The following is a 26,595-nucleotide window of genomic DNA, read 5'->3' as shown; positions in this document are numbered from 1 at the left end:
TGGCCTCTTTTTCCATTCCTCTTGTGGCTTCGAGTCCTGAGGGAAGCCAGCCTCCACACACAGGTCTTGGCTTGAGCACAGACTTAGGTTAAGTGTTCCGTTTCCAAACACGTCTGCAAGTCCCATTGGGGGTCAGAGGCAGTGCCCCAACTCCCTCAGACACGGGTCCCCTTTCTTGTTCAGAGAAAGAAGTGTTTATCCAAGACTTGGCTTTAAATTCAAGAGTGAAGCCCTCCCTAGCTGTTGTTTGTTTGTTTTTAAATTAAATTTTTTTTTAATGTTTATTTATTTTTGAGAGAGAGAGAGAATGTGAGTGGGGTAGGAACAGAGAGAGAGGAGACACAGAATCTGAAGCAGGCTCCGGGCTCCGAGCTGTCAGCATAAAGCCCGACGTGGGGCCGGAACTCACGAACCGTGAGATCATGACCTGAGCTGAAGTCGGACGCTTAACCGACTGAGCCACCCAGGCGCCCCTCTAGCTGTTGTATTGTAAACAGACAAACCCAAAATATTTTTAAATGCTTCTCTTATTAAAAAGAAGAAAAGACTGGCTGGAAACTTTTTGGCCCATTGCTAAGGTGTCGCTTGGCAGATTAAAGGCTCTTTGTTTATGCTAAAAATGCCATGGGACATTGTTCCTCTCCATGTCCCTGACGCATCTGGATTCCTGTGGCACACCCTATACCCCCCAACGATGCCTGCGGCTCCTGCTCAGACCTCAGGGGCAACAGAGGGCTGGTGTGGTCTTCCAAAATTTTCCCCGTGACCACCAAGTGTGGTGAGAACTTTCAGCTCATGGAGTAATCCCTGGTTACTGTGGGGGACACACGATGTTTGCTTGTCAGCACCCGGAAACACCGTCTGTCCATCCCATCCTTCCATCCCACATGTACAGTCACCATGGCCCCAAATCAGAGGGAACAGTGAGAATTCCACCCAAGTGCATGGTCTTCCCATCCTATTGAAAAGGCAGGAGGCCCCTTACCCTAACCCCAGGCCCTCAGCTCCTCTCCCTACCCCCCAGGCCCAGGGAACACATGTCTTCATTCCAAAGTCACATCCTGCGTTGACCTCACATCTCAAATGTCCTCAGTCAGTGTGGCTCTTCATGGAGGCTGGCCTGTGGGGCTGAAGGCTCTATCCTGTCCCAGACCCTTCTGGGGAAGATGAGGAACACTGCAGTCGGCCTGCCCTCCCTAGGCCATCCCTGATGGAGATCTGTGCCCCGTTGGCTGTTTTTCAGAGTTGACCTCTGGAATGCCAGCAACTTGAAATTTGGAGATGAGTTTCTGGGAGAACTAAGGGTTCCGCTGAATGTGCTGCGACAGTCCAGCTCTTACGAAGCCTGGTAAGGTGGCTGCATGCCTGGCCCCACACCCTCCTGGTAGGTGGAGGGACAGGGTGGCTGAGGCAGTGTGGAACAGCCAGAATGAGATGACACAGGTCAGCCCCCTCCTAGCCACCTCCTCAGTTTTGCACGTGCTCCCAGCTAGCTCTGGTGAGGTGAGAGGTAGCACACAGGTGCCGTGGTGGCTGAAGGCCTTGACCTGGAGAGCCCTGCTGCTCCAGGCTGCCCCATGGCCCGTCGTCACAGGTGTCACCTGCTGAGGAAGGGAACAAGGTGCTGTTTGAGGCAGATCTCCCTCAGCTCGGCCTCTTGCCTCACTCATGTGTCCCAGGAGGCAGGCCTCACTACTCTCTGTCTTCCTCTCCTGTTTTCTCTGGGTACTTTGTATTTGGCATAAGGAATGTGCCTTGGTTTTATTTCATGATTATTTCATAAATCACTTCATATCACAGTGAATGTCATTACTGTGAAGCCACAGACACTCTCCTTTAACAGATACACAAGATGGGGACAAGGGGTGTCACAGGCCATATGCCACATACCAGAGCCCTGCACATCTACAAACTCACCGTGTGGGTAGATTTTTGTGTTCTGCCTAATGGCGGCTTACTGTCACCAGGAAACTAGAATTTGTGTCTTTAATTCTGAGGACAGCACCAGCACAGCCCTCAGCTGGCTTCTGGTTCCTGCTAGGAGCACTGAGGAGCTGAACTGTCCCTAGTTCTATAACCAGGAGGGGACATTCACATGACAGCCCCAGTGGACCCCTAGCCAGGTGCCTCGGCCAGACACAAGCTACCAACACCCATGTCTGCCTGGCCCTTAGACTCAGAGCAGTGTTCCCGCATGGCCACACTGCGGAAGACCTAAGGGAAGAGTGTCCGGTCAGAACACAGCGAGAAAGTGCCCATGTACTCTGGTGCTTGGCCTGACTACCCGCCCGGTCAGGCCCCTCGGGTGCTCAGGGCCCCACACATTCGATACAAGGGTCGCAGCTTTGCTCCACGGATTGCTAGCAGGGGAGTATTCATCACAGGACAGTTCTGGTACTGCAGAGTCTCCCCTGACTACTTACACACCTACTTCCCCCTGCTCATCCCAGTTCCCTCCACCCTTCCCTACTTTCCCACCTTAACTTCTAGGTCTGTGGCTCTGCAGACTCTTCCCCCGTAGTCAACGTGTTGTGGGGGGTGCCCCGGGGCACAGACCCTGCAGGTCTCCATTGGAAAGGCCTCTGGTGGGAGTGGGGGGGGGGCGTGGGGAATGACTGACCACCCCCCACCCCTGACACACGGACCCTGCGGGGGGGGGGGGCTCCCATGACAAACATACCCGATCCACACACCCCTGGCACAGGGAGCAGAGAGGTGTCCTACAGAATCGCCCTGGAGCCCCCTCCTACCTCAGACCCCGTCACAGCGCAAGACGGGCCACCAGCCAGAGCAGAGCCCTGGGCGCGGCCTGGAGGGAACCAGCCCCTTGGTGCTGCCACCTCACGCAGCCCTTTCCCTGTGCTCTGCTCCCAGGTACTTCCTTCAGCCCCGAGACAACGGCAGCAAGAGCCTGAAGCCGGGGGACTTGGGATCTCTGCGGCTGAACGTGGTCTACACTGAAGACCACGTCTTCTCCTCCGACTACTACGGCCCACTGCGGGACCTGCTGTTGAAGTCTGCGGATGTGGAGGTACCTGTGCGCGCTGCGCCCTGGGCCACCTGCTACCATCTGCACGCCAGCGGACCGCCCTGCCCTGCCCCCCACCCCAGCTCCACCCCCAGCCCCCTGCCCCCTCCACCCCGGCTCAGCCCCCAGCCCCTGCCCACCCACCCTGGACCCCGGCTCAGCCCCCAGCCCCTGCCCACACACCCTGGACCCCGGCTCAGCGCCCAGCCCCCATCCCAACCCCGGCTCCACCCCCAGCCCCCTGTGCCTCCCCCCCCCCCCCCCCGCTCCACGCCCAGCGTCCTGCTCCTCCCACCCCGACCCTAGCTCCACCCCCAGCCCCTGCCCCTCCACCCCACCCCGGCTCCACCCCAGCCCCCTGCCCCCCCACACCCTCCCTCCCGACCCTGGCTCCACCCCAGCCTCTGGCCCTCCACCTCCAGCTCCCAGCTCCCGCCCCTGGCTCCACTCCCTGCCTCCCTGCCCCCCAACCCTGGCTCTGCCCCCGGACCCCTCCCCCAGCCCGGCTCCGCCCCCAGCCCTGACCCCGGCTTCTCCTGCGGGCCCCGCCCCTGGCCCGACTCCACCCCCGGACCCCGCCCTCCAGCCCCCCTCACTCCGCCCCCAGTCCCGCCCTGGCTCTACCCCAGGGACCCGGACCCCGGCTCCACCCCCTGCCTCCACCCCAGCTGCACCCCTAGACCCCGCCCCCAGCCCGACTCCACCCCTCAGCCTCCGTCGGGATCCCAGCCCACTGACCAGCCCCCACGGCTGGGGGGCTCCAACTGGGGTCCCATGGTGTCTTTCCTTCCCACAGCCGGTGTCCGCATCCGCAGCTCACATCCTGGGCGAGGTGTGCAAGGAAAAGCAGGAGGCCGCCATCCCCCTGGTGAGGCTCTTCCTGCACTACGGCCGGGTCGTGCCCTTCATCAGCGCCATCGCCAACGCCGAGGTCCGGAGGACCCAGTGAGTGAGGGGCTGCGCGGGGGCAGTCTGGGTGACCTGGGCAGCAGCAGTCTCCCTCAACGCTGGTCAGCGCAGGTCTGGGCCAGCTAAAGTGACCGTTATAGGTTTTCTTCCAGAGACACCCTCACTGTTCCTCAAAAACACACCTTTTCTCTTGGAAATCCCGAGGTATGTGAGCGAGAAGGGGGTGAACAGGGCACCAGTTATAGTTGCCTTGGGGGTGGGTTCAGCTCCTGTCGGCTCACATTAGGCCCACAGCAGAAGGCCAGGTCGCTGCTGCCCCAGGACCTGCGCCCACTCCGTGGGGGTGGGTTCTGCCAAGAAGAATGTCTCCCTGGAGCTCCTGGTTTAGAAAGATCTAGAATGCACCCTAGTTGCAAGAAGATGTGGAGCACATCCTGTTAGGGTTACTGTCCTGCTGCATTTCTATGTGACCCCAGCTTGGTCCTTAGAAGCCTGAACTTATGCAGAACTGAGCCTCACGCGGGTGAGGCAGTGGGTGGGTGGATGTTCTGTGGAATGGTGGGGCAGGTCTCTGCACAGGGGTTTGTTACACAGGTAGGGCCCGGGGCTCAGGATTCCCAGCTGTGGGACATCGGGGCGGGTCTGTTTCCCTCCAGGGCATCTGGAAGCAGACTCAACAGGGTGAGCTGGTCTCTTCCTCCTCGGACGGTGCTCACAGGCTCTGCTTCTGTTGACACCTGTTACCTGAAAGACAGTTGTCTCCACCACTGTTTTACAGGGACCCCAACACCATTTTCCGAGGAAACTCCTTGACCTCCAAGTGTATCGATGAGACAATGAAACTGGCAGGGATGCATTACCTGCATGTGACCCTTAAGCCCACCATAGAGGAGGTGAGCATGGGGGGACGGACCCCTCCCGCCATGGAGGAGGTGAGTCAGGGCCCACAGGCACGGGGGTGACAGACCCCTCCCCACCATAGAGGAAGTGAGTCAGGGGGTGACAGACCCCTCTCCACCACACTGGCGCTTCCCTGTGGACCACAGGCGGATGCAGAGAAGGCAGCACCTGGGGGGGGGGGACACCTTCGTGAAGACTAAGGTCATCCTCTTCCCAGCGTCCCCACAGGGACCTTCCGTGTGTATTCCAGAACCTCCTTCATTTCCTCAAATTAAGAAAATGCTTACTTGAGGGTAAATGCCATGCTCACTCTAGAATGCACGGAGGGCTGGGGCACCTGGGGGGCTCAGTTGATTGAGTGCCCAACGTCAGCTCAGGTCATGATCTCTCAGTTCGTGGGTTCGAGCCCCATGTCAGGCTCTGTGCTGACAGCTCGGAGCCTGGAGCCTGCTTCGGATTCTGTGTCTCCTTCTCTCTGCTCCTCGCCCACTCGCACTATCTCCCTCCCTCCCTCCCTCCCTCTCTCTTTCTCTTTCTTTCTGTCTCTGTCTCTCTCTGTCCCTCTCTCTGTCTCTCTGTGTCTCTGTCTCTCTCTCTCAAAAACGAATAAACATTAAAAAAATAAAAATTGCTCACTTCAGAAAATCTATCATTCTGATAAAGACAAAGGGACATACAAGAGAAAAACTGATTCTTTGGAGAGCACCCCTTTCTTTAGGCACAGGTCCCCCAAATCTGTAAGCCAGTCACGTCTTGCCCTCTCACGGCTGTGGACAGCTCTTCTGTCATTTCTTACTGGTCGGCAAGCACAGCCGGCGGCCCCACACACTTCCTTCCCACATGGCTCTGAGCTCCTCACCTGACCTCGGACGGGATCCCCAGCAGCATTCCCCAGAACAGCTTCATAAAATGCAGGCCGTTTGCAACGTGAGGAAGCTTAAACTCGCGTTAAAATCACACAGTTTGATCCATGTGCAAGCTTGGCCACACTGAAGTAATCACATTGTTAAACTTTATGAAGCTTGATGCCACATGAACTAACTCAGAAGGGTCTTCAAGGAAGTTGTGTCCTCACGGACCGAGGCCGGTGTCTGGCTGCTCTGAATGCCACCCCTCCCACCCTGTGTCTCGGGGGCTGGCTGTGGCTCCTGGTGTCCTTCCTGAGGCTGATGCCCCTGACCTGCACCTGCCTGAAACCCAGGACTTTGTGTCCCTCACTCCCTGTCCTAACCGCTCTTTCCAGATATGCCAGAGCCACAAATCCTGTGAAATTGACCCTGTGAAACTGAAAGACGGAGAAAACCTTGAGAACAACATGGTAAGGATTTCTGGTTTGTTCAGCGCCCTCCGGGACCCGTCACCCGTGTGCAGGATTGGGGCCCGGGGCCACCTGGGGTGCTTTGCGTCTCTCTAGGATTTGGGGTGGGGGCCCCACTGGGATGTGCCCCGCAGGATGCCACCAGAGCCTGTGGTGGGGGACTGGTCATCTCAGCTGCCGTGCACCGCCACTCTCCGACGCTTTCTGCTGGCTAGTGGCGCTCCCGGCCTGGCACACTAGGCCCCTGCACCTCCCCCTCTCCTGGGATCACGGGACCCTCCCTACCAGGCTGGCCTCATGGCCTGGCCTCTTCTTGGCCTGGTCTGTCCTCCAGCTGCAACAGACCTGGGTCCCAAACCCGGGCCACCTGCCCCTGTGTCCCTGCAGAGTGGTGTCCTGTTTTTTAAAACAGCAAAACTCTGATTTGGCAGGTTATGCTAAGTCTTTTTCATGCTTTCACAGAAAACAGTTTTTGCCGTCAGGGAGGTGCATTCCAGGGAACTGTATCTCTGCGCCCAGTTATGAGGTCGGCGCAAAGGAGGGGGTCAGTGGGGCTTGCCCCGCACCCCAGAGCTCCAGTATCTCCCCACGGGGCTACTGTGGCTGCACAGAGGGGCCCTTCTGCAAATGCCGGTGGGAAGCTCTGTGCCAGTCCCCGGCCTCTGACTCCCTCCCGGGTGTGGCCATAGTGCTCCTCGTGGCCAGCCTGGGACCTGCACAGGCACTGGCAGGGTGTCCCACCCACATCCTATTGCAGGAGAATCTTCGGCAGTACGTTGACCGCATCTTCAACATCATCACCAAATCGGGAGTGAGCTGCCCGACCGTCATGTGTGACATTTTCTTCTCTCTTCGGGAGGCGGCTGCCAAGCGCTTCCAGGGTGAGTCCTCTGTGCAGGCATACCCACAGCCCCTCACTGGGTGGCTCCTCTTACCTCTCCTGGATGGCACAAGGCCAAGAAGTGACGTTCAGAGTCCACATAAAGGTGATTGTAAGCTGTAGCCACTGAGTCAGCGCCGGAGCCCAAGTGCAGCTGCCCCCGGGGAGCCCCAAACCCAGAGAGGAAGGGCAGCTGGCCAGGTTTTGTCCCAGTGGTTTATTTGGGATGGAGCATGAATTTCTCTGAGTCTGGGCCTGTCTGGTCAGAGAAGCCACTCTCCCGGCTCTTAGCAGTTCTGACTGTGGCAAGTCGAGGCCCTGCTCAGTGCCCAGTGTCATCCAGGTCAGGCTTGCTGCATTTTCAAGAAAGACCGGAGAAGCCCTTTCTGGAATTGGGGCAAGACAGATCCCAGGGATTGATCCCCTTTTCAAACTCTGCCGATTCCTCAGGGAGGCACCGGAGCCACCCTGGGCAGACCTGCCCATGGGCAAAACAGCGGTGTCCTGCCCTGGTGGGAAGCATCGGGTCCCTAACTCAGCACCAGGATGCAGGCTTAGGCCAGGGCTTGGAAGGCTGAGGGGGCAGTGTGGGGCCTGACGCCCTGACCCGTCCCCGCCCATGGCTCTGTGCCATCCTTCCCCAAGGAGCCCATGAGTCAGCCCAGGTGCATCCTGCTGCCTCAGGGGACCCCTGAGCCCCCAGAGCAGTCCCCATGGACCTGACAGAAACCCCGTCCCACCTACCCACCGGGGTAGCTTCTTCAGCACTGGAGCCTGGGCCTCGAACCCACTCTGTGGACAGGACCTCCTGCTTTCCGAACATGTCAGAGCACTGCTGCCTGGGAGGGGAGGGGTGGGTACCAGGCCCCCAAGCCTCACTCTGCCCTGGGTGGGGGGGTACCAGGCCCCCAAGCCTCACTCTGCCCTGGGTGGGGGGGTACCAGGCCCCCAAGCCTCACTCTAACCTGGGGGGTGGTTACCAGTCACCCAGGCCTCACTCTGCCTGGCAGGGGGGTACCAGGTACCCAAGCCTCACTCTTTGGCCAGCTGGTGAACCAGTTCCAGTGTGTTACAACCCAGCCACCAAAAGGTCCCGAGCTTTTAGTAATGGTCAGGCAAGAGCAGCAATGGGGCAGGGACAGACCCTCAGGAGGGGCAGGGTTGCTGGACAGACCCCTGGGCTCGCCGCTGTCACCCTCAGAAGGCTTGTTGAGCTGGCTGTCTGTATCCTGGCCACAGATGACCTGGATGTGCGGTACACAGCTGTGAGCAGCTTCATTTTCCTGAGGTTTTTCGCTCCTGCTATCCTGTCCCCCAACCTCTTCCAGCTCACGCCTCACCACACGGTAAGTGAGCGCCAGCCCCGTAAACCAGTACACCTGCCCTCCTGAGCCAGCAGGTGTTCTGAGGAAGAGGGAAGGGGCAGCGGACTGTACAACCACACGCCCTGAACCCCTCTATGCACACGAAGGGTTGGCGGCCTTTCTAAGCTGTGCCTATAGACACAGCTGGATGCTGTGACCAGGATTTCACTCCCGCCTTGAGAAGAATGGAGCATTTGTGATCTTGGATACATTCAGGCACATATTCAATCAGCAAACATTGAGCTCCTCAGGGCCACAGGCTCTGAGCGCTCACACTAGCGATGCGCCAGCGGAGAGCGCCCGGTGGTGACTGCGCCTGGCGGGAAGTGCAGGGCGGCGGGGATTCAAGCGGCCCTTTCCATCTATTGGTTTTAGATTAAACCTCCAGACCCTGAGGGGACACCCTGGGTGAGGCCACCTGAGGGACTTCAGAACCGCACAGGGAGATCCCCTCGTGCATATTGGGCTGGGTGCTTGTTCGCAGCCACTGTCCTCACCCTGCACCGCGGGGACCGCCGGCTGGTGCCACGTGGACGTGCTGAGGTCCAGTCCACGGTGGCCTGGAAGCCTGCATCAGGAGCAGGTCCAACACACACTGACGAGGGACCTAGGGGGACTTTTCCCAAATCCGGTGTTTGTCTGCTTCCGGTTACTTCCTGGCAGCACGCAGGTGCTGGGGGGCTTTCAGGTGACGTCATCCATTTGTGGCTGTGTGATTCTGGGTTCAGTCAAGCATTTCTGTAAAACAAATGAAACTCACATTGCCCCTTCCCGCCTGGCAGGACCCGCAGACATCGAGAACGCTGACACTTATCTCGAAGACCATTCAAACGCTTGGTAGCTTGTCCAAATCAAAATCTGTAAGTCATTTATTTTAACCATCTCCTCTTTTTAACACAAAAGAGAGTGTGTTCAACACAATTATAAGAGAAGGAATAATAAATCCCACCCAAATGCCCACCCGGCATGCTCATAGAACATTCCAGCAGCTTGCAAGTGCTTCTCTGCCCTGCTGAGCTATGAAACTTTGCTTTTTGAGACTGTCTTGTTTGGGGCAAATTATCCTCAGAGACCGAGTTCAGTTCTGTGAATCCTGTACTTAATGCAGGTTCACAGTGGGAATTGTAATTCACAGTGATATTTCATAAGCCCAGTAGCATGGCGGATAGCGTCTGTTAATAAGCAGTAAAGAAATAACATACCCCGAACCAGTGATGGAGTAATGCCACTGGGCTCCAGGCAAGGGGAGGGGGAAGGAATAAAGTCCAAATTCAGTGTCTTCATGTCTTCCCCAGAGAAAGGTCAGCAATGACATAGGCCCCAGACAAAAGTAAAAGTCCCTGTTGCTAGAGCAACTGTTGCTAGGGAACACAGCCTAGGGGAGTTGCTGAGGCCCTCCCAGACTCACTGTCCCCAGGCCATGGCTTCTCCTGTGTTTCTGCTGACAAATGTCAGTGAGGCCGGGCTGCTTACCAGTGACTGGGAAGGCCATGCTCCCAGCCACAATTTCATTTTTGCCATAAATAAGTAGATTTGAAATCATATCAGACCGACACGCAGCTGGGGGGTATCACAGGAGCGTGTGCTGCGTTACCATCACCTAAAGGGGTGGCTATCGCATCCATGCCTGTGTCAGGATTCAGAGACCACGGGACCCAGCCCCACGCAGCAGCCTTGGTCTTGAGCATCTGAGGATGCGTGCCAGAGGCAGGCTTGTGGCCCATGGGCAGCCGGCAGTCCTGTGCTGTCCCTCCTGGCCCTGAGGGTCTGCCCTGGGCCTCACAGCCCTGGGGACAAGGGTTCTGTGCTATCCCTCCTGGCCCTGAGGGTCTGCCCCAGGGACAAGGGTCCTGATGGGCAGGTCCGAAGACATTATGTTTGGTGATAGTGATGTGGGGACAGCTGGGCGTGTTCCCTGGGGCTGAAGCCCATGGGTGGATCTGCAGGGGCGGCTGATCGGGTGGAGTGAGGCCACCCCTTCTGTCTGGAAAGGGTTCAGTGGGGATGTGCAGAAGCCCCCAGCCCAGATCCCCTCGTTCTGTTCTTTGTGGGGTCCAGTCCCTGGCAGACAAGCAGCCACCTCTGGGGAAACACTTGGCTTTCTATGAACTGAGTAAAATAAGAGCTGTGTGGTGGCCAACAGCCAGCCGATGGGCACGATTGCTCTTCTCTGCCCGTCCACGCCAGTTTGTGTTAGCTGGAAACTCGGATAAAGAAGCTCCTGCTGGGTCTGAGGTTTGCACAAACCTCATTGCATGCCCAGAAACAGTAAAGTGACCTACGTGTGTAAAGGGTGCACATTGGGGCAGAGTATCAGGAGTGGTTCTTTTGAAGTCCCTACATGCATTCGTGAGGGGTGCCCCAACTTCCCCACACTGGGAGCCCCCGCCCCTGCCCCCTATCACAGAAGGGGTTCTGGGAGCCCCTGCCCCTGCTTTCCATCACAGAAAGGGCTCTGGGAGCCCCCGCCCCTACCCCAGTCACAGAAGGGGCTCTGGCAGCAGCCTCACCTGGGTGCCAGTGTAGGCTCCATAGACCTGGAACCTAGGTGTTAGTGTCCACATGAGCAGGGGTGTTGGGTCGTTTGTAGCAAAGAACTCACTGAGGGACCCCCCACCCCCCCATAGTTGAGTTTCCCAAACACAGCTTTGGTGGCTTGTGTGGCTGCCATGGGCCATGCCCGGGTTGAGCGCTGGGCAGCATTGTGCCCTCACGGTCCACCACCAGGAGACCTGCTCCCTCCCCTTCGCCAAGTCCCCACAACAGAAGCTGGTCATGACCCGTGCCTCTAGATTTCTCAGTTTTGGGCCATGAGCCGAGAGACCTGTGGGCCTTTGCTAAGTGACTTGTTCCATTTTAGGCCAGTTTTAAGGAATCCTACATGGCTGCGTTTTATGAATTCTTCAATGAGCAAAAATATGCTGATGCAGTAAAAAACGTAAGTACGGACGTCGGTTAACGTGGACTTACTACCCCTGTGTTGTGCATCTTTCCTGAGAAATAGTTGGCTTTAAAAAGATTGGGCTAAAGTTCACGTAACATGGAATTGACCGTTAACCATTTTAAAGAGTTCAGAGCATTCATAGTGGCGGTGACCACCCTCCCAGCTCCTTCCTGACCACTCCTCTTTGGGACCCAGCACCTCATACCTGAGTCCCGCCCCCCCAAGTGGTGGGGTGCCCCATCTGTTCTGTGAACCCCTCACCTTGCCCTTCCTGGCTGTCTGCTCCTGGTCACCCCACAAACGCCTCAGGGTCACAGAGCCCGGGGACCCAGGCCCGGAGTTAGGGACGTGGCATGTGGGAAGAATCTCTTCTGAGAAGCTTTACTTTTTCTGTGGTGTTTGGAAACAGTCACACATGTTTAGCTCTCAGAAACCGTAAAAGCCAGGACCCAGAAGGGAGAAAGGGGCAGGAGCTGGGGGGCACGTGGTAATTGCTGGAGGGGGTCCAGGTGGGTCATGGAACAGTCAGGCTAAGGCGGGAGGGGGCCTGAGCTGCCTCACGCTCCAGCAGAGCTGTGTCCTCGGGTCACCTGTTCACATGCAGGGAGGCCTCTGGGTGTCACTGAGCCTGGCAGCCGTCAGGTGAGGCACCAGCTGGGGTTCAGGGAGACCCGCCCTGGGAGGTCGGGACCAAAGCTTTCCGGCCGCAGTGGAGACTTGTGCAGGACTTTGACCCAGGAACCCAGGGGCGGCTTCCCCTCTGCTGTGCTGTCAGAGAGACCGCGTCCTGGTGAACTTTCTGTGCGAGAAGGAGTGTTTTCAAGCCATTTTGCCTTTAAGCGTCTGAGTTCTATCCCACGCCAGTTCTTAGATTTGATCTCGTCTTCTGGGAGAAGAGACCCCAAGAGCATCGAGCAGCCCATTCTGCTCAAGGAAGGGTAAGTCCCATGTCTGCTGTGGCATCCCAGGCACCTCTGCCACGTGGCTGGTGGCCTCCCAGGTCAGAGGCGGCCAGACCGGAGAAGTGTGGCCTTTGTGCATGTCTCAGATCCACCAAGACTGCACGCAGGGCACGTCTGAGACATGGTGCTATTCACTTCCCTTTCTGCACACCTGTGCTCCGCAGACCGTGTTGAGCGGAGAAACGCCATCAGCAGAAGGGAAGGGAAGGAGGCTGAACCACCCAGCTTGGTGCAGCCCTCCATCAGACCCCCCCACTCCTGAAGCATCTGCTGCCTGCCCGGGAGGAAGGGTTCCAGTCCCTCTTTCCCTCCTGGGGTGCACCTGCCATGGCCCCTTTCTCCTCGTGGCATCTGTAGTTGACGCTTCCAGTGTGGGAAATGAGGACAGGCAGCTGCTTGCTTAGGGACTGATGAACCTGGTGTCCCTGCCAACTTGTAATTTAAAGTTAACACCAGCACAGGGACTAAACGTTTCCAAAGTAGAGATGTTTGCCTTTTGATTTTTAATCCTATCACTTGGAAGTAGAACAATGTTGAAAGTCTGCAGGCTGCATCTTGTGTCACAGACACAAAAAGGGCAGCTTATTTTGATGTTGCAGACATGACCTCAGGCTGTGGGGTGGGGAAGGCAGGGTATGTGCCCGAAGCCCCAGCATCCTCCGCAAAGATGTCCTGCTCACACAGGTTCATGATTAAGAGGGCGCAGGGACGGAAACGCTTTGGGATGAAGAATTTTAAGAAAAGATGGTTCCGCCTGACCAACCATGAGTTTGCCTACCAGAAAAGCAAAGGTAATGGGAAAAATCAGCTTTTTATTTGATTTCACATACTTTTTTCTGAGAGACCAGAGCCTTGTTTATGGCCCTGATGGGGTTAACCACCTGCTTTTCTGGAGTGAAATGAAGGGCAAAGAGTAAGTGTCCCACAGAGCAAGCCGTCTCTTACTACAGGAGCATAATCACCAGGGTGGCCTGGGCAGGTGGACGCCAGGCGTAGGAATTGGGGTCCCGTGTTGGCTGTGTCCCCCCAGATCTGATGTGGCTCCTGACTGTGTGGCTAGAGGGTTTAGCCTTCCTGGCAGGCAGCACCGGGTCCTGCTTGGCACACAGTGTGAAGTTGGGGTGTTCTGCAGCATCCCGACTCCAAACCCCTTAAGCCCGTGGTCTGCGTGCTGCGTACCCGTGCCACCTCTCGCCCGCCCCCTTAAGAGAGCCCCTTTCTGCTACAGGAGACCAGCCTCTGTGCAGCATTCCCATCGAGAACATTCTGGCAGTGGAGAGACTGGAGGAGGAGTCCTTCAAGATGAAGAACGTGAGTGTTGTGTCTCCATGGTGGGCCCCCACTTGTACCTGCTGTGGAGCCCAGCAGCTAGGCTGGCTGGGGAAGGCAGAACCTGCCAGAAAGTGCTTCCCTGCAGCTCCGGGGGCCACGGACCAGCTCTGGGACCCTGTGGGGTTTCTGTGGAAGTGTTAATTTTGATCTGGTTTTGAACTCACAGGAAAGCAGCAACAATAGACCAGGACTTCCACATCCCCATCCCAGGGCTCCCATGTCCCCCATCCCGGGGCTTCCACGTCCCCCATCCCAGGGCTCCCACGTCCATATCCCGTGGCTACTGCATCCCCATCCTGTGGCTCCCGCGTCCCCATCCCGGGGCTCCCGCATCCCCATCCCACGTCTCCATCCCAGGGCTCCCGCATTTCCATCCCACGTCCCCATCCCGTGGCTCCCACGGCTCCCACGTCCCGATCCCAGAACTGCTGGTTGTTTCATTTTCTCATTTGCTGAGCGTACTCCATTGTTTCTATCTCTTCATTTCTCTCCACGTGTGTACGTGTTTCTGAACCACATAGATATTTCGGTTCATTCCCTTGTATGACCTGAACAGCCACCAAAGGACGCCAGCGCTGGGGTGGCATTGTTACCCCTTGCCATCAGCTGTGTTGTAGTGGTCTTTACACCCATTGTGTGTCCTGAAACCAGCACCCAGTGATGCATTCATTCTGTCATGTCCTTCATCTGGAACATTCCTCAGCCTTTCTCTGTGGTTTGCAGACTTGGTGTTTTTGAAGCACACGGGCAGTTTTTTATGGGCGTCCCTCAATTTGGGAGTGTCGGAGGGTCCACCGTGGTAGGTTCAGGTGACGCATTTTGTCAGGAATCCCACAGAGGTGAGCACGTCCCCTGGGCGCATCTTGTCAGGAGGCTCGCTCGCAGTGACTGTGGGAGACACACCAAGCTGTGTCCACATCGGTACCCCCTCAGGCTCTTGCCCATCCACACTGGCTCCCTGCCTCCCTCATTCCTTCGCTACTATTTCCTGGCTTCCTGCCACAGAGGGCTCTGTCCTCCATGGAGGGTTAGGGTTTAGGGTTAGGGTTAGGGTTAGGGTTAGGGTTAGGGTTTAGGGTTAGTGTTGGGGTTAGGGCTGGGGTTAGGGGTTAGGGTTGTGGTTAGGGGTTAGGATTGGGGTTAGGGTTAGGGTTAGGGTTGGGGTGTGGGGCAGAGTTAGGTTTAGGGTTTAAGGTTTGGGAAAGATTAGGGGTTAGTGTTGGGTTAGGGTTTATGGTTAGGGTTTTGGGTTAGGTTTAGGGCTCTAGGACAGCAGGGCCACATTTCGTTCAGAATAAGGTTCTTCCCTGCCCAATGTGGCTATGCGTAGTCGTTGTGCTTCTAACGGTGTCTTCATTCCTCTGACCAGCACACGCTTTGATTGGGCCGGGGTAGGTCGGGTTGGGTTTCCCAAGCTGTTGTTGACTTTTTCTTTCGTGCGTCAGGGGACTCCCGTTAATTTTAGTCATTATGGAATTCACCTTTGGAGCAAGGCTGTGGTCAGGGCTACCTCCTTTGTGGTCCCAGGAAAATCTTTGTAAGGCCTGTCACTTGCTTTGCGAATACAGTTTATATTGTTTCCCTGGACTTGGTGTGGCTGCATCAGGCAAGCGCAATGAACGTCTCAGTTTTCTTATTGCTGCACACCTTGGAACTCTTGGCGGAGGAAGTGCCCTGCTCCATGTATCCCACTGTGGCCACTGGGTCAGGTCTTGTCACAGGAGAACATGAGGTCATACTGTGCACATGGAGGCTTTGTTCTTGTGGAGGCCTCTTTGTGTAGGAAAGTTCCCTGTGGCTTTGCTCACCCTGGTGGCTTTGCCTGGACAATGATGTCCCTACTGAGCCTGGGTGGTAAGGTGCCTGGGGTACAATGGCCGCCCTTAACCCCCAGGGCCCTCACATGGAACCTGATGTTTCCACCCAGAATCTGCATATGTATGTCCTGGTTTTGCCCTGGTCTGTTCCCATTTTTGTTTCTTTGTTCCTAATTTTCTTTCTTTTTTGAGAGAGTGAGAGAGAGCTGGTGCACAGTGGAGGGTTCAGAGGGAGATAGAATCCCAAGCAGGCTCCTCACTCAGCACAGAGCTCAGCACAGGGCTCGAACCCATGACCCTGAATCATGACCTGAGCCAAAGTCAAGAGTCAGCCACTCAACCGACTGAGCCCCCCAGGTGCCCCTCTGTTCCTAATTTTCTAAATACTTTTTACATTTTTCTGTTTTATTAGGCGTATTTCATGTAAGTCATATGCAGTCTTTTGTAGAGCATGGTGGGGAGTAAATAATATGACTCATTCCATGGCCTTCCAGCCTTCAAGAAACCCCAGCCTGTGATGTGGGGCTGTGAGGGTTGGACAGTCAGCTTCCCCTGGGAGAGAGTGTGCGTGTTCTCTGCTGTTCCATAGCCAGCCTCCGCCAGTGGCCCTGGTTCGGGCATTTCTCTGCAGGTCTTTGCCCGTCTGCACTTGTGGCTGCGGCTGGAGTGGACAGAAAGAGGCCCATTGGCCAGTCTCCCTGTGATACTGACATGGGCCTGCCCTCCGTGGGTGTGGGAGTGGCCCCTCGTGGCCTCTGTGCCCAGGCCTGCAGACAGTGCTCATACCCCAGCCCTGGCTCGATGCTCAGCTGATAGTGTATAAAGGGCAACCCCGAGGCCTCCTCAGCGCTGATTCATTCCCCTCGTAATGTGTTCAGGGAAGGTCCAGTCGAGCAGGACCCCACAATGGTCCTAACCAAGGGTGCTAATTTGGAACCTTTTGCACAGGAAGACATGGTCCCTTAAGCATAGAGGTATTCTCAGGGCCTTGACTATTTTAAAGTTTATTCCCTTTAAAATTCAGACAGGTGATGGGGCACCTGGGTAGCTCAATTGGTTATGCGCCTGAGTCTTGATTTCGGCTCAGGTTGAAATCTCATGATCGTGATTCGTGAGTTCAAGCCCTGTGTCGAGCTCTGCACTGACCGTGTGGAGCTTGCTTGGGATTCTCTCTCTCTCCCTCTCTCTTTGCCCCTCCCCACCAAAACAAACAAACAAACAAACAAATAAACAGAAATTCAGACGACTTCCTGAGCTCCGGAAGCAGTGGTTGTCCGGGGAAACAGCTGGCTTAGCTGGTGCTCTGTGCGCTCAGTGGGAGCACCTTCTGGACCCTGGAGTCTGTGCTCTCCAAGGCCACCAGGGCTGTTTGGACACCAGGTCTGGGGTTTGACTCTGGCCCAATCTTCAGGTGAGCAGACAGGCTCATGGAGGCTTCGGAAGGGCTTGTGGGTGCTTGTGCCCCTCGTGTGGGAGCAGGAGCTCAGGCCCGACCGCCTGTCCTGAGAGCCTGAACTCTGTGCATCTGGAGCAGGCCAGCCCCTCCCTCCCCTGCGCCTCTGGTCATTTGCTTCGCTGCGCCTCCTGAGCGCTGCCTCCTGCCAACCGCGGATTGGGCTGGGGCCTCAGAAGAGTTGGATGTGGTAAGAACCTTCTTCAGATACCAGGAGCCATCCACAGCAACCACTGGCCCCAGGAGGATGGCCCCTGCACACCGTCTCACCCCACAGGCTCTGCTGCAGACGCCCAGCTGAGGGTTTAGAGGACTGGCCCCCGAGTCCGCTTCTGCCTCCTGGGAGCCAACAGGGGATCTGACCTGTCTTCTGTCTTCTTCTGTGTCTGTCTGTCTGTCTCTTGCTCATTGGTCAGTAGTCAATAGGTGCCTAAGGCCACACTGTGTTTGTGGGGGACACAGCAGGTCTGTTTCAGGGCTGGTCCTGCCCCAGGGTCGCAGAGGAGGAGTCATGATGAACTCGCATCTCCGCCTGGGTCTGAGATTGACCCCATGGTCCAGTGGGCGGCACTAGCTGGGTAGACAGAGGAGGCGGCCGCCCCGCTGGACAGACAGCAGACACAGACAGCAGCTCCCGTTCAGCCTGCACAGTCCCCAGCTGGATTCCTTGTCCCTCCCTCAGGACTATTTGAGGCAGTTTTTTGGGCAAGCAGACGGCCCCATGGCAGGTGGGGTGCTTTCCTGGGCCTGAGGGGTGTTCACACCATGCACCTGCTCCAGGAACTGGGACACTGGCATCCTAGAGCATTGGGTGTCTGCACCTCCCTCACCTCCAGCTGTTCCCGGGCCTGAGACTCTGCTGTCTCCAGGATGGCAGGCTGGGAGCATTGCGCCCTCAGCCGGTGGCATTCCCAGATGTTATGGCAGTGGGCAAGTGTGGACGGTGTCCGAGAAACAGCTTCCTGCCTTTTCATTCCATCAGGCCTGCAGTTTAGCTTTAGAAAATCACCTAATTTTAGCATCACTTATTCATCAGCTAGTTCCCCTGCTGACTGACAGTGCTCACTAATTACCAGGCTAATGTCCATTTGGGAGACAGTCCTGTGGCACGCTGGGCCCCATCAGAGGGGCCAGTTTGTGAGGACAATTAAGACAAAACTCCTGTCTAGAGGCTGACCCTCTGCTGGGGATTGCAGCCATACACAGGTTCATGCAGTCTGAGGCCTGTGCAACAGTGCATGTGTGCATGTAGAGGTCCTGGGGCAGTAGGAACAGGACCTTGTGGGGCAGGGTCAGGGGGCCCAGGTCTCTGTAAGTAAGCTATTCACTCAGGAGCTCAGACACACAACTTCTTCTCCCCAGAACCATCAACTCCTGTTCCTCCTCTCCATACACACTGTCTCCCCTTGGAAAAGCCCACCATCACCTTTGACATCCTGACTCCAGGCCTCCCCTGGGGCCCTCTGACAAGTCAGCCTGAGAGCCCTCCAGAGCCCTGGACTGCCCACCTCACCCACCCACCCCCATCTTCTGTGTACAGCCTGGCCTGCTCCTGCTGGGAACACCCGACCCTCCCTGGGCTCAGGACCTCTGCACCTCCTGTACCCGCTGCCCTAGGACCTCTGCACCTCCTGTCCCCACTGCCCTTAGGATCTCTGTACTTCCTGTCCCCACTGCCCTAGGATCTCTGCACTTCCTGTCCCCACTGCCCTAGGATCTCTGCACTTCCTGTCCCCACTGCCCTAGGATCTCTACACTTCCTCACCCCACTGCCCTAGGATCTCTGCACTTCCTGTCCCCGCTGCCCCAGGACCTCTGCACTTCCTATCCCTACTGCCCCAGGACCTCTGCACTTACTGGTCCTTCTGCCTGGGATTCCTCATCTGCTTCCTCCTTCAGCTTTATTGTTTCTTAGTCACCTTTCTGACCTCAGCCGGGATGTTTATTTAGAAGTTGGTCTCCTGACCCTTCCTCCAACCCCCCTCCCCCAGCACACACACACAGCCCCTGCACTTTGTGTTCTTTTTTATCCTTGCTGGCTGGAAATTCATGCAGATAGAAACTCTGTTTGGGGCACACTGTGTCCCCAGAATATAGGACAGTGCCTGGTATGCAGGGATGTTTGTCGAATGAATAATAAGAAAGGTAGTGGAGGCTCTAAGAACACTCACAGAGGAAGCAACGCCTACCTGGAAGAAGAGCCCCCTGGGTGGTCAGGTGGGGTGGGGTAAACACAATAGCACATGCGGAGGTCCTAAGGCTGGTGTGGGGGTGAGGACAGGAAGGCGGGCAGGGTAAGCTCTGACACACCTTGAGCAGAAGCCTGCCCCAGCTTAAAGGTCAGGAGACCTGGGGCACCTGGTGGCCCAGCCAGTTGAGCATCCAACTTCGGCTCAGGTCATGATCTCACGGTTTGTAAGGTCGAGCCCCACATCAGGCTCTCTGCTCTCAGCATAGAGAGAGCCCCGTTTATGTAATGGTCACAGTCAACTTCAGGAGGTCCCCTAGGGGATAAGCAGTTCTACTCCTTTGCTTCTTGGAGGGAGCCCCCTGAGACACCAGAAAAAGAAGTGTCTTGGCCGGGCTGACCAGCAGTGACCCAGCCTCCTGAATCGCCCAGGGGGAAGGCTGTGGCTTGTGACTCCATCATGTGCAAGGGCAACAGAAAGCCCTTTGTGCCCACCATGGCCCCTGGGCTTGTCCAGCCCTCTGGGTGGGCTCTACCCTCCCTCCCTCCATGGCCCCTGGGCTGGTCTGCATCAATAATAATGACCCTTGTGGCTTGGGCAGGATGTCTTGCCATGTGGCTTCTCTGAACCAGTTCACTGCCTCCTCAGATGTTCCAGGTCATCCAGCCGGAGCGAGCTCTGTACATCCAGGCCAACAACTGTGTGGAGGCCAAGGCCTGGATCGACATCCTCACCAAAGTGAGCCAGCGCAACAAGAAGCGCCTCACTGTCTACCACCCCTCCGCCTACCTGAACGGCCACTGGCTCTGCTGCAGGGCCTCGTCGGACACAGCTCCTGGCTGTTCCCCCTGCACCGGGTAGGTCTGTGCCTCTCCAGCCCCTGGGACCCTCCCGCTGATGCCGGCAGCCCGGGTCCCACGGGCCAGCCGCGAAGGCCCTGGGCTTCATGCAGGATGGAAATCAAACGTGAACCAGCAGGAAGTGAAAATACAGTTTGTTGACCAGAGAGAAAGATGGACAGAGCGCCCAGGAGATTGAGGAACAGAGCAGGAGTCTCCTCTTCGCTTGGGGCCTGGGGTTTTTATTGACGATTGTGGTCTGGTGCACATGTCCCCTCAGGGTCCAGGAACTGGTCAGTACAAGGACAGGGTCCAGGTGTCATAAGTCACTTATTCCCTCAAGCCGGGGTCTTGGCATCAAGGTGTTTGGAGTCAGTGGTCTTAGAGAACATTTACAACAACCCCAGTGGGTCTCTCCTTAGCTGTCACCTGTTGTGCTGGAAGACTCCAAAGACAGCATTACTTCCCAGTCCCTCACAAGGAGGACGTATGCTATGTGTGTTACAAGGCAGGTGTAGAGTGGGGCAGGCGCACAGGCCCTAGCAAGAATAGAAGCTGGAAAAGGAGCAAAGGGAAAAAATGGCTATATTTTCACGGAGTCCTGCCAGTTCCCCTGTCTCACAGCCACCCAGTGTGGCCAAGCACAGTTGTCCAGCTTGTGCAGTGTACAGGGAAGTTTGGCCAAGGGGCTGCATTGGGGGCAGATCCAGCTGCCGCCTAGCTGCACACACGTAGCTGAATCTCCTAGGCTGTTCTTGCAATTGTTGAGGAGTCCACACGGGACAGTGCATCCTCACGAGGGCTCTGTAGACTGTTGACTCTCCTCCTATCTCTGCCCGGGGTCCTAGTGATCCTTGGGGGTGGGTGGCAGTGAAGGAAGGGGTTCCACGCTGAGGGGAAACTCCCAGGGGCAGAGTGCTGTCGGGCTTCTGCTAAGAAGAGACTGGACATTTCCCACCACCTGCTCACACCCGCTTTGGTTTGTGCACCTGTCATCTGCACACCCCCCTGCTTTGGAAACCAGATCAGCCCTTATCTCCCAGGCCTCCTGAGGGTCCTGAGAGGCTCCCCTCTGCCAGCTCTGGGAGAAGGCCTGGGTACCCCATGTGACTCATCTGTTGTGGTTGTGGGTATGAGGAATACCCCCAAAGCTCACGGAGGTGGGAATGGGAAGATCCAGTTCACAGATGAAGAAGCTGAGTCCCGGGAAAATCCCTGCCGGGTCCCCCCCCCCAGGAGAGGCTGAGCACTGTGTCTGGGGAATGGGAAACTGCCACGCCCGGGGCAGGAGCTGGGGCCACCGCAGGCAGGCTCAGGGAGGAGCAGGGACCTGGCCTGGCCCCTCCTGGGGCAGCAGACCGACCCTTCAGGGCATGTGGCCCAAGTGCAACATCAGGGCGGCGGGGGCGGGGTGGGGGGGTGGCTTTTTATTCCAGATCATTTCTTTCCATGGCAAAACAAGCTTGTTGGCTTGCTGTCACAGCAGCTCTTAGGCCTCTGGTCCTCTGGGCTGTGCGTGGTCACTTCTCAGTGCTCCTGAACTATTCTGCAGCCCCATCAGGGAGGTGCTCGGTGTGGGGTCACTCCGTCATCTTCAGCGTCTTTAAAAACAGAAATGTTACAGTTCACATCGTTCTTTCTGTTCTTGTCTTGCTGTGTTCGGGCAGTGGCCTCCCGGCAAACATCCAGCTGGACATCGATGGGGACCGAGAGACAGAGCGTATCTACTCCCTCTTCAACTTGTACATGAGCAAGCTAGAGAAAATGCAAGGTAAGGCAACACATGGTCTGGGGTGTTGTCTCACATGGTTGCAGGTGGCTCTGGGTCCCGGTGACAGTGACACCTGGAGCTTTCTGCAGAGATGATGGGTGCTCTGGGCCTCTGTGGTCCACGTGCAGTGTTCCCCGTGGCCCGTGTGCTACTGTTCACAGCACCAAGGGGAAGCACTTTCTGCAGTTTGGGCAGCTCTGTGGCAGAATTACTTTAACAACAGATTCTGTAGATAATTTCAAAATGGAATTTCGTTTGCAGTCTCCAAACTGCCAAATTCTTGAGAAGATCCTACGTGTAATAACCTTCCATACCCCCCGACACCAGACTGCAGAGGGCCGTGTGCATGTGCGTGTTGGAAGCTCCAGCCGTAATATCTTGCAGCTAGATTATCCTGCACATGTAACTGCCGTAATGTCCCACAGAGAGTAACAGTGCGGGTGGGGCAGATTAGGTGACCCCTGACTGGTTGGGGCTGTCGTTCAGGAGAGGCCGACAGGAGAAGAGCCCACTGGGAGGCAGATGAGCTGCATTGTCCCCGGGTGGGGTTTGGTCGTTCTCAGAGCCACATTCAGGGATTCTGGGAAGGGGCCCTTCAGCCCACTCCGAATGCGAAGTAAAGCTCGTGGACCTGGAATTAGGCCCATTAGATAGTTTCCCTTTTCCTTCTCCTGCTCTAACCCAGCGGTGTCAGTGGTGGCCTCAGCCTGGACCATACTGAGTCCTGGTCTGGTACACGTGGTGAGCTTCCTGTCTGTGAGCTCAGTCCCCTCTGGCAGCCTCAGATCACACTCCGCACCCAGCTCTGGGCACATGTGCGTGCACACACAGCCACACACACACACACACACACACACACGTGCACACACACATACACATGTAAGACAACTGTGTCTACACACTAGAACATAAGCTCGCGTGCAGATGTGCATGGACAACAGCATGTGTATGCACATGCACACAACTGTGCACGTGTGCATAGTCACCTACCCCAGTGGCACACACGGCACCTGGATCCGAGGTTCCCGGAGGCCGTGCAGAAGTGGCCGTGGGGCTACACCAGGCCTCACTGGAGCCAAGGGATGGCAGCTTCTTCCCAGCCCTCCGAGAAGAATGACCAGAACAGAGGAGGGTAGGGTCAAGGAGTTACAGAGGTTGAAGCCACCGTGTGAGGTTCCTGAAGGAGGCTGACTAAGCCTTGCGTGATCAGCCACCTTCCAGGCCTCTGTACACGCACAGCCTCCCTCTTGATCCCAGCATCGCACCATTGCAAGCCCCTGTGCCTTTGCCCCTGATGCCACCCCCACCCCCTTAGTCTGACTGATACCTGCTTGTCTTGAGTCTCCCGCTGTGGGAAGCTTTTCCTAACCCTGTGTTTATCTCTCATTGCCGTGATAATCAGCTCTGATCTGCTCACCCTCAATGTACTTGACCCTTTAAGACCAGAAGCAGGTCGTATTTACCCCAGTGCCCGATATCGAGGAGGAACTGAATACCTGTTTTCTGGATGAATGGATGAACAGGCATACATGATAGGTGGATGGATGATGAGTGGATGGATGGATGATGGATGGATAGATGGATGATGGATGGATGGATAAATAGGTGGGTGAAGGATGGATGGATGGATAGACGGTAGGTGGATGGATGATGGATGGATAGATGGATAGATGATAGATGGGTGAATGATGGATGGATGGATGGATGATAGATGAATGGGTGTTGGATGGGTGAATGATGGATGGATAGATGGTGAATACCTGTTTTCTGGATGATGGATGGATGGGTGTTGGATGGGTGAATGATGGATGCATAGATGGATGATGGATGGATGGATAGATGATAGGTAGGTGAATGATGGATGGATGGATGACGGTTGGATGGGTGTTGGATGGCTGAATGATGGATGCATACATAGATGGATGATGGATGGATGGATAGATGATAGGTGGGTGAATGATGGATGGATGGATGATGGATGGATGATGGTTGGATGGGTGTTGGATGGCTGAATGATGGATGGATAGATGGATGGTAGATGGACAGTAATGGAAAGAGGTCTTGCACATTCAGCCTCCCTCCCAGTATAGGAATCATCTGGATAGGTGTTCATAGAGCATCACCATGATTGGACACCTTACACTTCACCTAGGCATTGTAGCATTGACTCACTTCTCAGTCTTCAGGCCTCTGCCTGGAGTCTCAGTGCTTCTTTGAGGCAGATTGTTGTCAGAGCAACCTAATCATCTTGAGATACTCCCTTTATATTAGTCAAACCATCTTTTTGAGCACTGGGACCATGGGGCTTATTTCCACCTGATGTCGTCAGTCCTTGCCTCTTGGGCACAGCAGCCTTTTGGCCCTCGGAGGAAGCTGTGTTACAGTTGCCTGTGCGAGAGGTTCGACCTCTGCCCCCGTCATGTGGCATGGACTCACCTGGCTACACTTCTTTGGGCACCCCTGGTTCTTTAACCCTGCCCCTGAAGTCTGCCAACCACAAAACCCAGTGCATCAGGCAGGGAAGGGTTAGCGCGCGGCCTGGTGGGGTCCTGGTTGAAGAGCCATCGCAGGGCTTGGGCCACTGGACAGAGAATGGTACAGATGAGGTTTTCAAGGTGACAGCAGGTCACTGCTCTTGTGGTGCATCCTGGGATAGCAGCCGGCTTCCTCCTCTGCAGAGTAGGCACGAGTGCCCCTCCTGCCCCTCCGTCAGGGTGTTGGGAAGGTTAAGCGGGAGGACTCACACAGCCTGGAGCCCACACTTCACCTGCCTGTCGTCAGGCCTCAGGCCTCCTCCTGGGTCTGGCCTCTCAGTCGCTGCCAGCCCTGGCCCATGTGGGCTACAGTCCTCAGTGCCCTGTGTTGGGTTTGTCCAGGATTCCCAGGCCTCCATCCAGAAACGACCCTGATGTCCTCTTCCATGGAATGGGGTGGAGACAGTGCTGTCCCGCCTGGGTTAATCTGGGGTCCGATGACACAACCCCTGTGAGGCAGTTAGCACAGGTGTGAGGTGAGCCTGGCCCCGGCCGCCCATGTCCTTCCCCCAGCCACCGCTGCTGCCTTCCTCCCTCCGCTCCGGGGCCCCGCAGGATGCAGGTAGCTGCAGATCCTTGCATTCTGAAGGTGTCTGCCCGACTCCACCAGCATCGCCCTGGCAGTGGGAGTCTTTGTTTCTGGTTGCCTTCTGATCACAGACATGTGCTTATTCAGGGGGTGTCCTCTTTGACCTGTCCATGCCGGCTGTGACCCTCTTCTGTGTCCCTCTGTCTTTATAACAGCCACAGTTCACACATACTGCCAGGCCCCAGGCAGGGGCCTCTTGGAACACCGGTGCCCCCATTTCCCAGAGGGGTTTGCTGAGGCTCGGACTTAAGTCAACTGCTCAAGGCCAGGTCGCTACCACAAGTGGGGGCTTTGGGGAGGGGATCCAGCTAGTCTGGCTCTGGAGACCATAACCCCACATTTTACATAAAAAGGGAAAGGCTGAACTCACACTCCACACCCTGGGCATCCACCAGGCTCTCCCCCCATTTTCCTCTCATGTTTACAGTTACTTATCTTCTTCACGTCAGATTCTTTTCCTTTGAAACTTTAAATCTTCCCAATTTTCCTTTCTACAAACTTGTGATTTCTCAGTAAGAATTAGGGGATCTTTCCTGGGTTGGAAGTAAAGACAGTAAAGTGTACATAAGAGCTTCTGTGATAATGAGACAGCAGTACAGACGGGTGAGGGGTCCGCAGATCCAGGCTCATCTAGGCCAGATGCTATACAGATGGCATGTCTTCCAACCTGCCTCTGTGGCCCTGGAATGTAGGGCCCAGCTTAGGTGACTGGGGACAGGTTTGGGGGGGTGGGCCCAGCTCAGGTGACTGGGGACAGGTTTGGGGGGGGGGCGGGCCCAGCTCAGGTGATTGGGTGCTTCCAGTGGATGCCTGAAGGCCACAGCATGGTCTTCAGCAGGAGTGAGGTGATCTGATGAGAAAGTCACCTGTCTAGCAGGTGGGGGTGACAGAGGTCCTAGGAAGCTGCTAACACAGACTGGTTGAGAAGTGACACCCGTGAGGATGGCTTCTCATGTGCCCACGTGTCCAGCCATGGGGTATGCACGTAAATGCTGGGTCACCGAAGTGAGTGAAACCCAGGAACTCCCTTTCTAAGATGGGGCTTTCCTTGAGGTCACCTCCCCAAACTGACCCCGGGTGACCCCACAGGCCCTTGCGCCAGCCTGGCCGATCGTCCAGAAGCATACATCTGCCAGATCTGGTTTGCTGAACAGTTGGGCGTGGACAGATGCGGGTTGCCCCGGAGATGAGCTGGTCAGAAACGGGCATCAGCCTCTGCTTCTTCGTGTGTGTGTGTGTGTGTGTGTGTGTGTGTGTGTGTGTGTGGATGGTCAGCCCTTACCTGGCAGGCTGCCCCATAGAGGTCCCGCCTGACCTTCTGGCCTCTCCCAACGCTGCAGAGGCCTGTGGCAGCAGATCTGTGTACGACGGCCCCGAGCAGGAGGAGTACTCCACGTTCATCATCGACGACCCCCAGGAGACCTACAAGACTCTGAAGCAGGTTATCACTGGGGTGGGGGCCCTGGAGCAGGAGCATGCCCAGTACCGAAGGGACAAGTTCAAAAAGACCAAGTATGGGAGCCAGTGAGTACTGGGCATCCGGATGGCAGGGGCAGGGAGGTGGCTGAGAGGAGCTTGCTGGGGTGAGGCCCGACCTGAAGCCACCTGTATGCAGCCATGACCACTGAGGCAGGTTTCCCGTCTCAGAGCAGCCTTACTGCACTCTCCAGGGTGTGCTGGACAGTGTCCTGGGGACAGCACCAGCCTACCCCAGTGCCTCCCAGACCCCCTGCCCCCCACACCTTCCTCCCTCCAGACCCTCAGCC

At 56.4% G+C, this 26,595-nt stretch overlaps 1 protein-coding gene across 2 annotated transcripts in view; it reads left to right on the top strand.

The window, feature by feature from the left end:
* RASA3 (RAS p21 protein activator 3) overlaps positions 1-26,595 on the top strand; it is a 120,764-nt gene that overhangs the window by 91,818 nt on the left and 2,351 nt on the right. For both annotated transcript variants that reach the window (XM_030314534.1, XM_030314535.1), the window contains exons 9-23: positions 1,244-1,348; positions 2,875-3,031; positions 3,825-3,973; positions 4,716-4,830; positions 6,081-6,155; positions 6,913-7,036; positions 8,275-8,381; positions 9,182-9,259; positions 11,260-11,337; positions 12,208-12,281; positions 12,990-13,096; positions 13,534-13,616; positions 19,745-19,953; positions 21,603-21,706; positions 26,170-26,353. In XM_030314534.1, coding sequence (XP_030170394.1) covers positions 1,244-1,348; positions 2,875-3,031; positions 3,825-3,973; positions 4,716-4,830; positions 6,081-6,155; positions 6,913-7,036; positions 8,275-8,381; positions 9,182-9,259; positions 11,260-11,337; positions 12,208-12,281; positions 12,990-13,096; positions 13,534-13,616; positions 19,745-19,953; positions 21,603-21,706; positions 26,170-26,353 — 1,749 coding nt within the window. The remainder of the gene's footprint in view (positions 1-1,243; positions 1,349-2,874; positions 3,032-3,824; positions 3,974-4,715; positions 4,831-6,080; positions 6,156-6,912; positions 7,037-8,274; positions 8,382-9,181; positions 9,260-11,259; positions 11,338-12,207; positions 12,282-12,989; positions 13,097-13,533; positions 13,617-19,744; positions 19,954-21,602; positions 21,707-26,169; positions 26,354-26,595) is intronic.

The sequence above is a fragment of the Lynx canadensis genome, chromosome A1, assembly GCF_007474595.2.
Source record: "Lynx canadensis isolate LIC74 chromosome A1, mLynCan4.pri.v2, whole genome shotgun sequence".
NCBI lineage: Eukaryota > Metazoa > Chordata > Mammalia > Carnivora > Felidae > Lynx > Lynx canadensis.
Note: the sequence above shows the minus strand (reverse complement) of the source record. Positions and strands in the feature narration are given on the sequence as shown.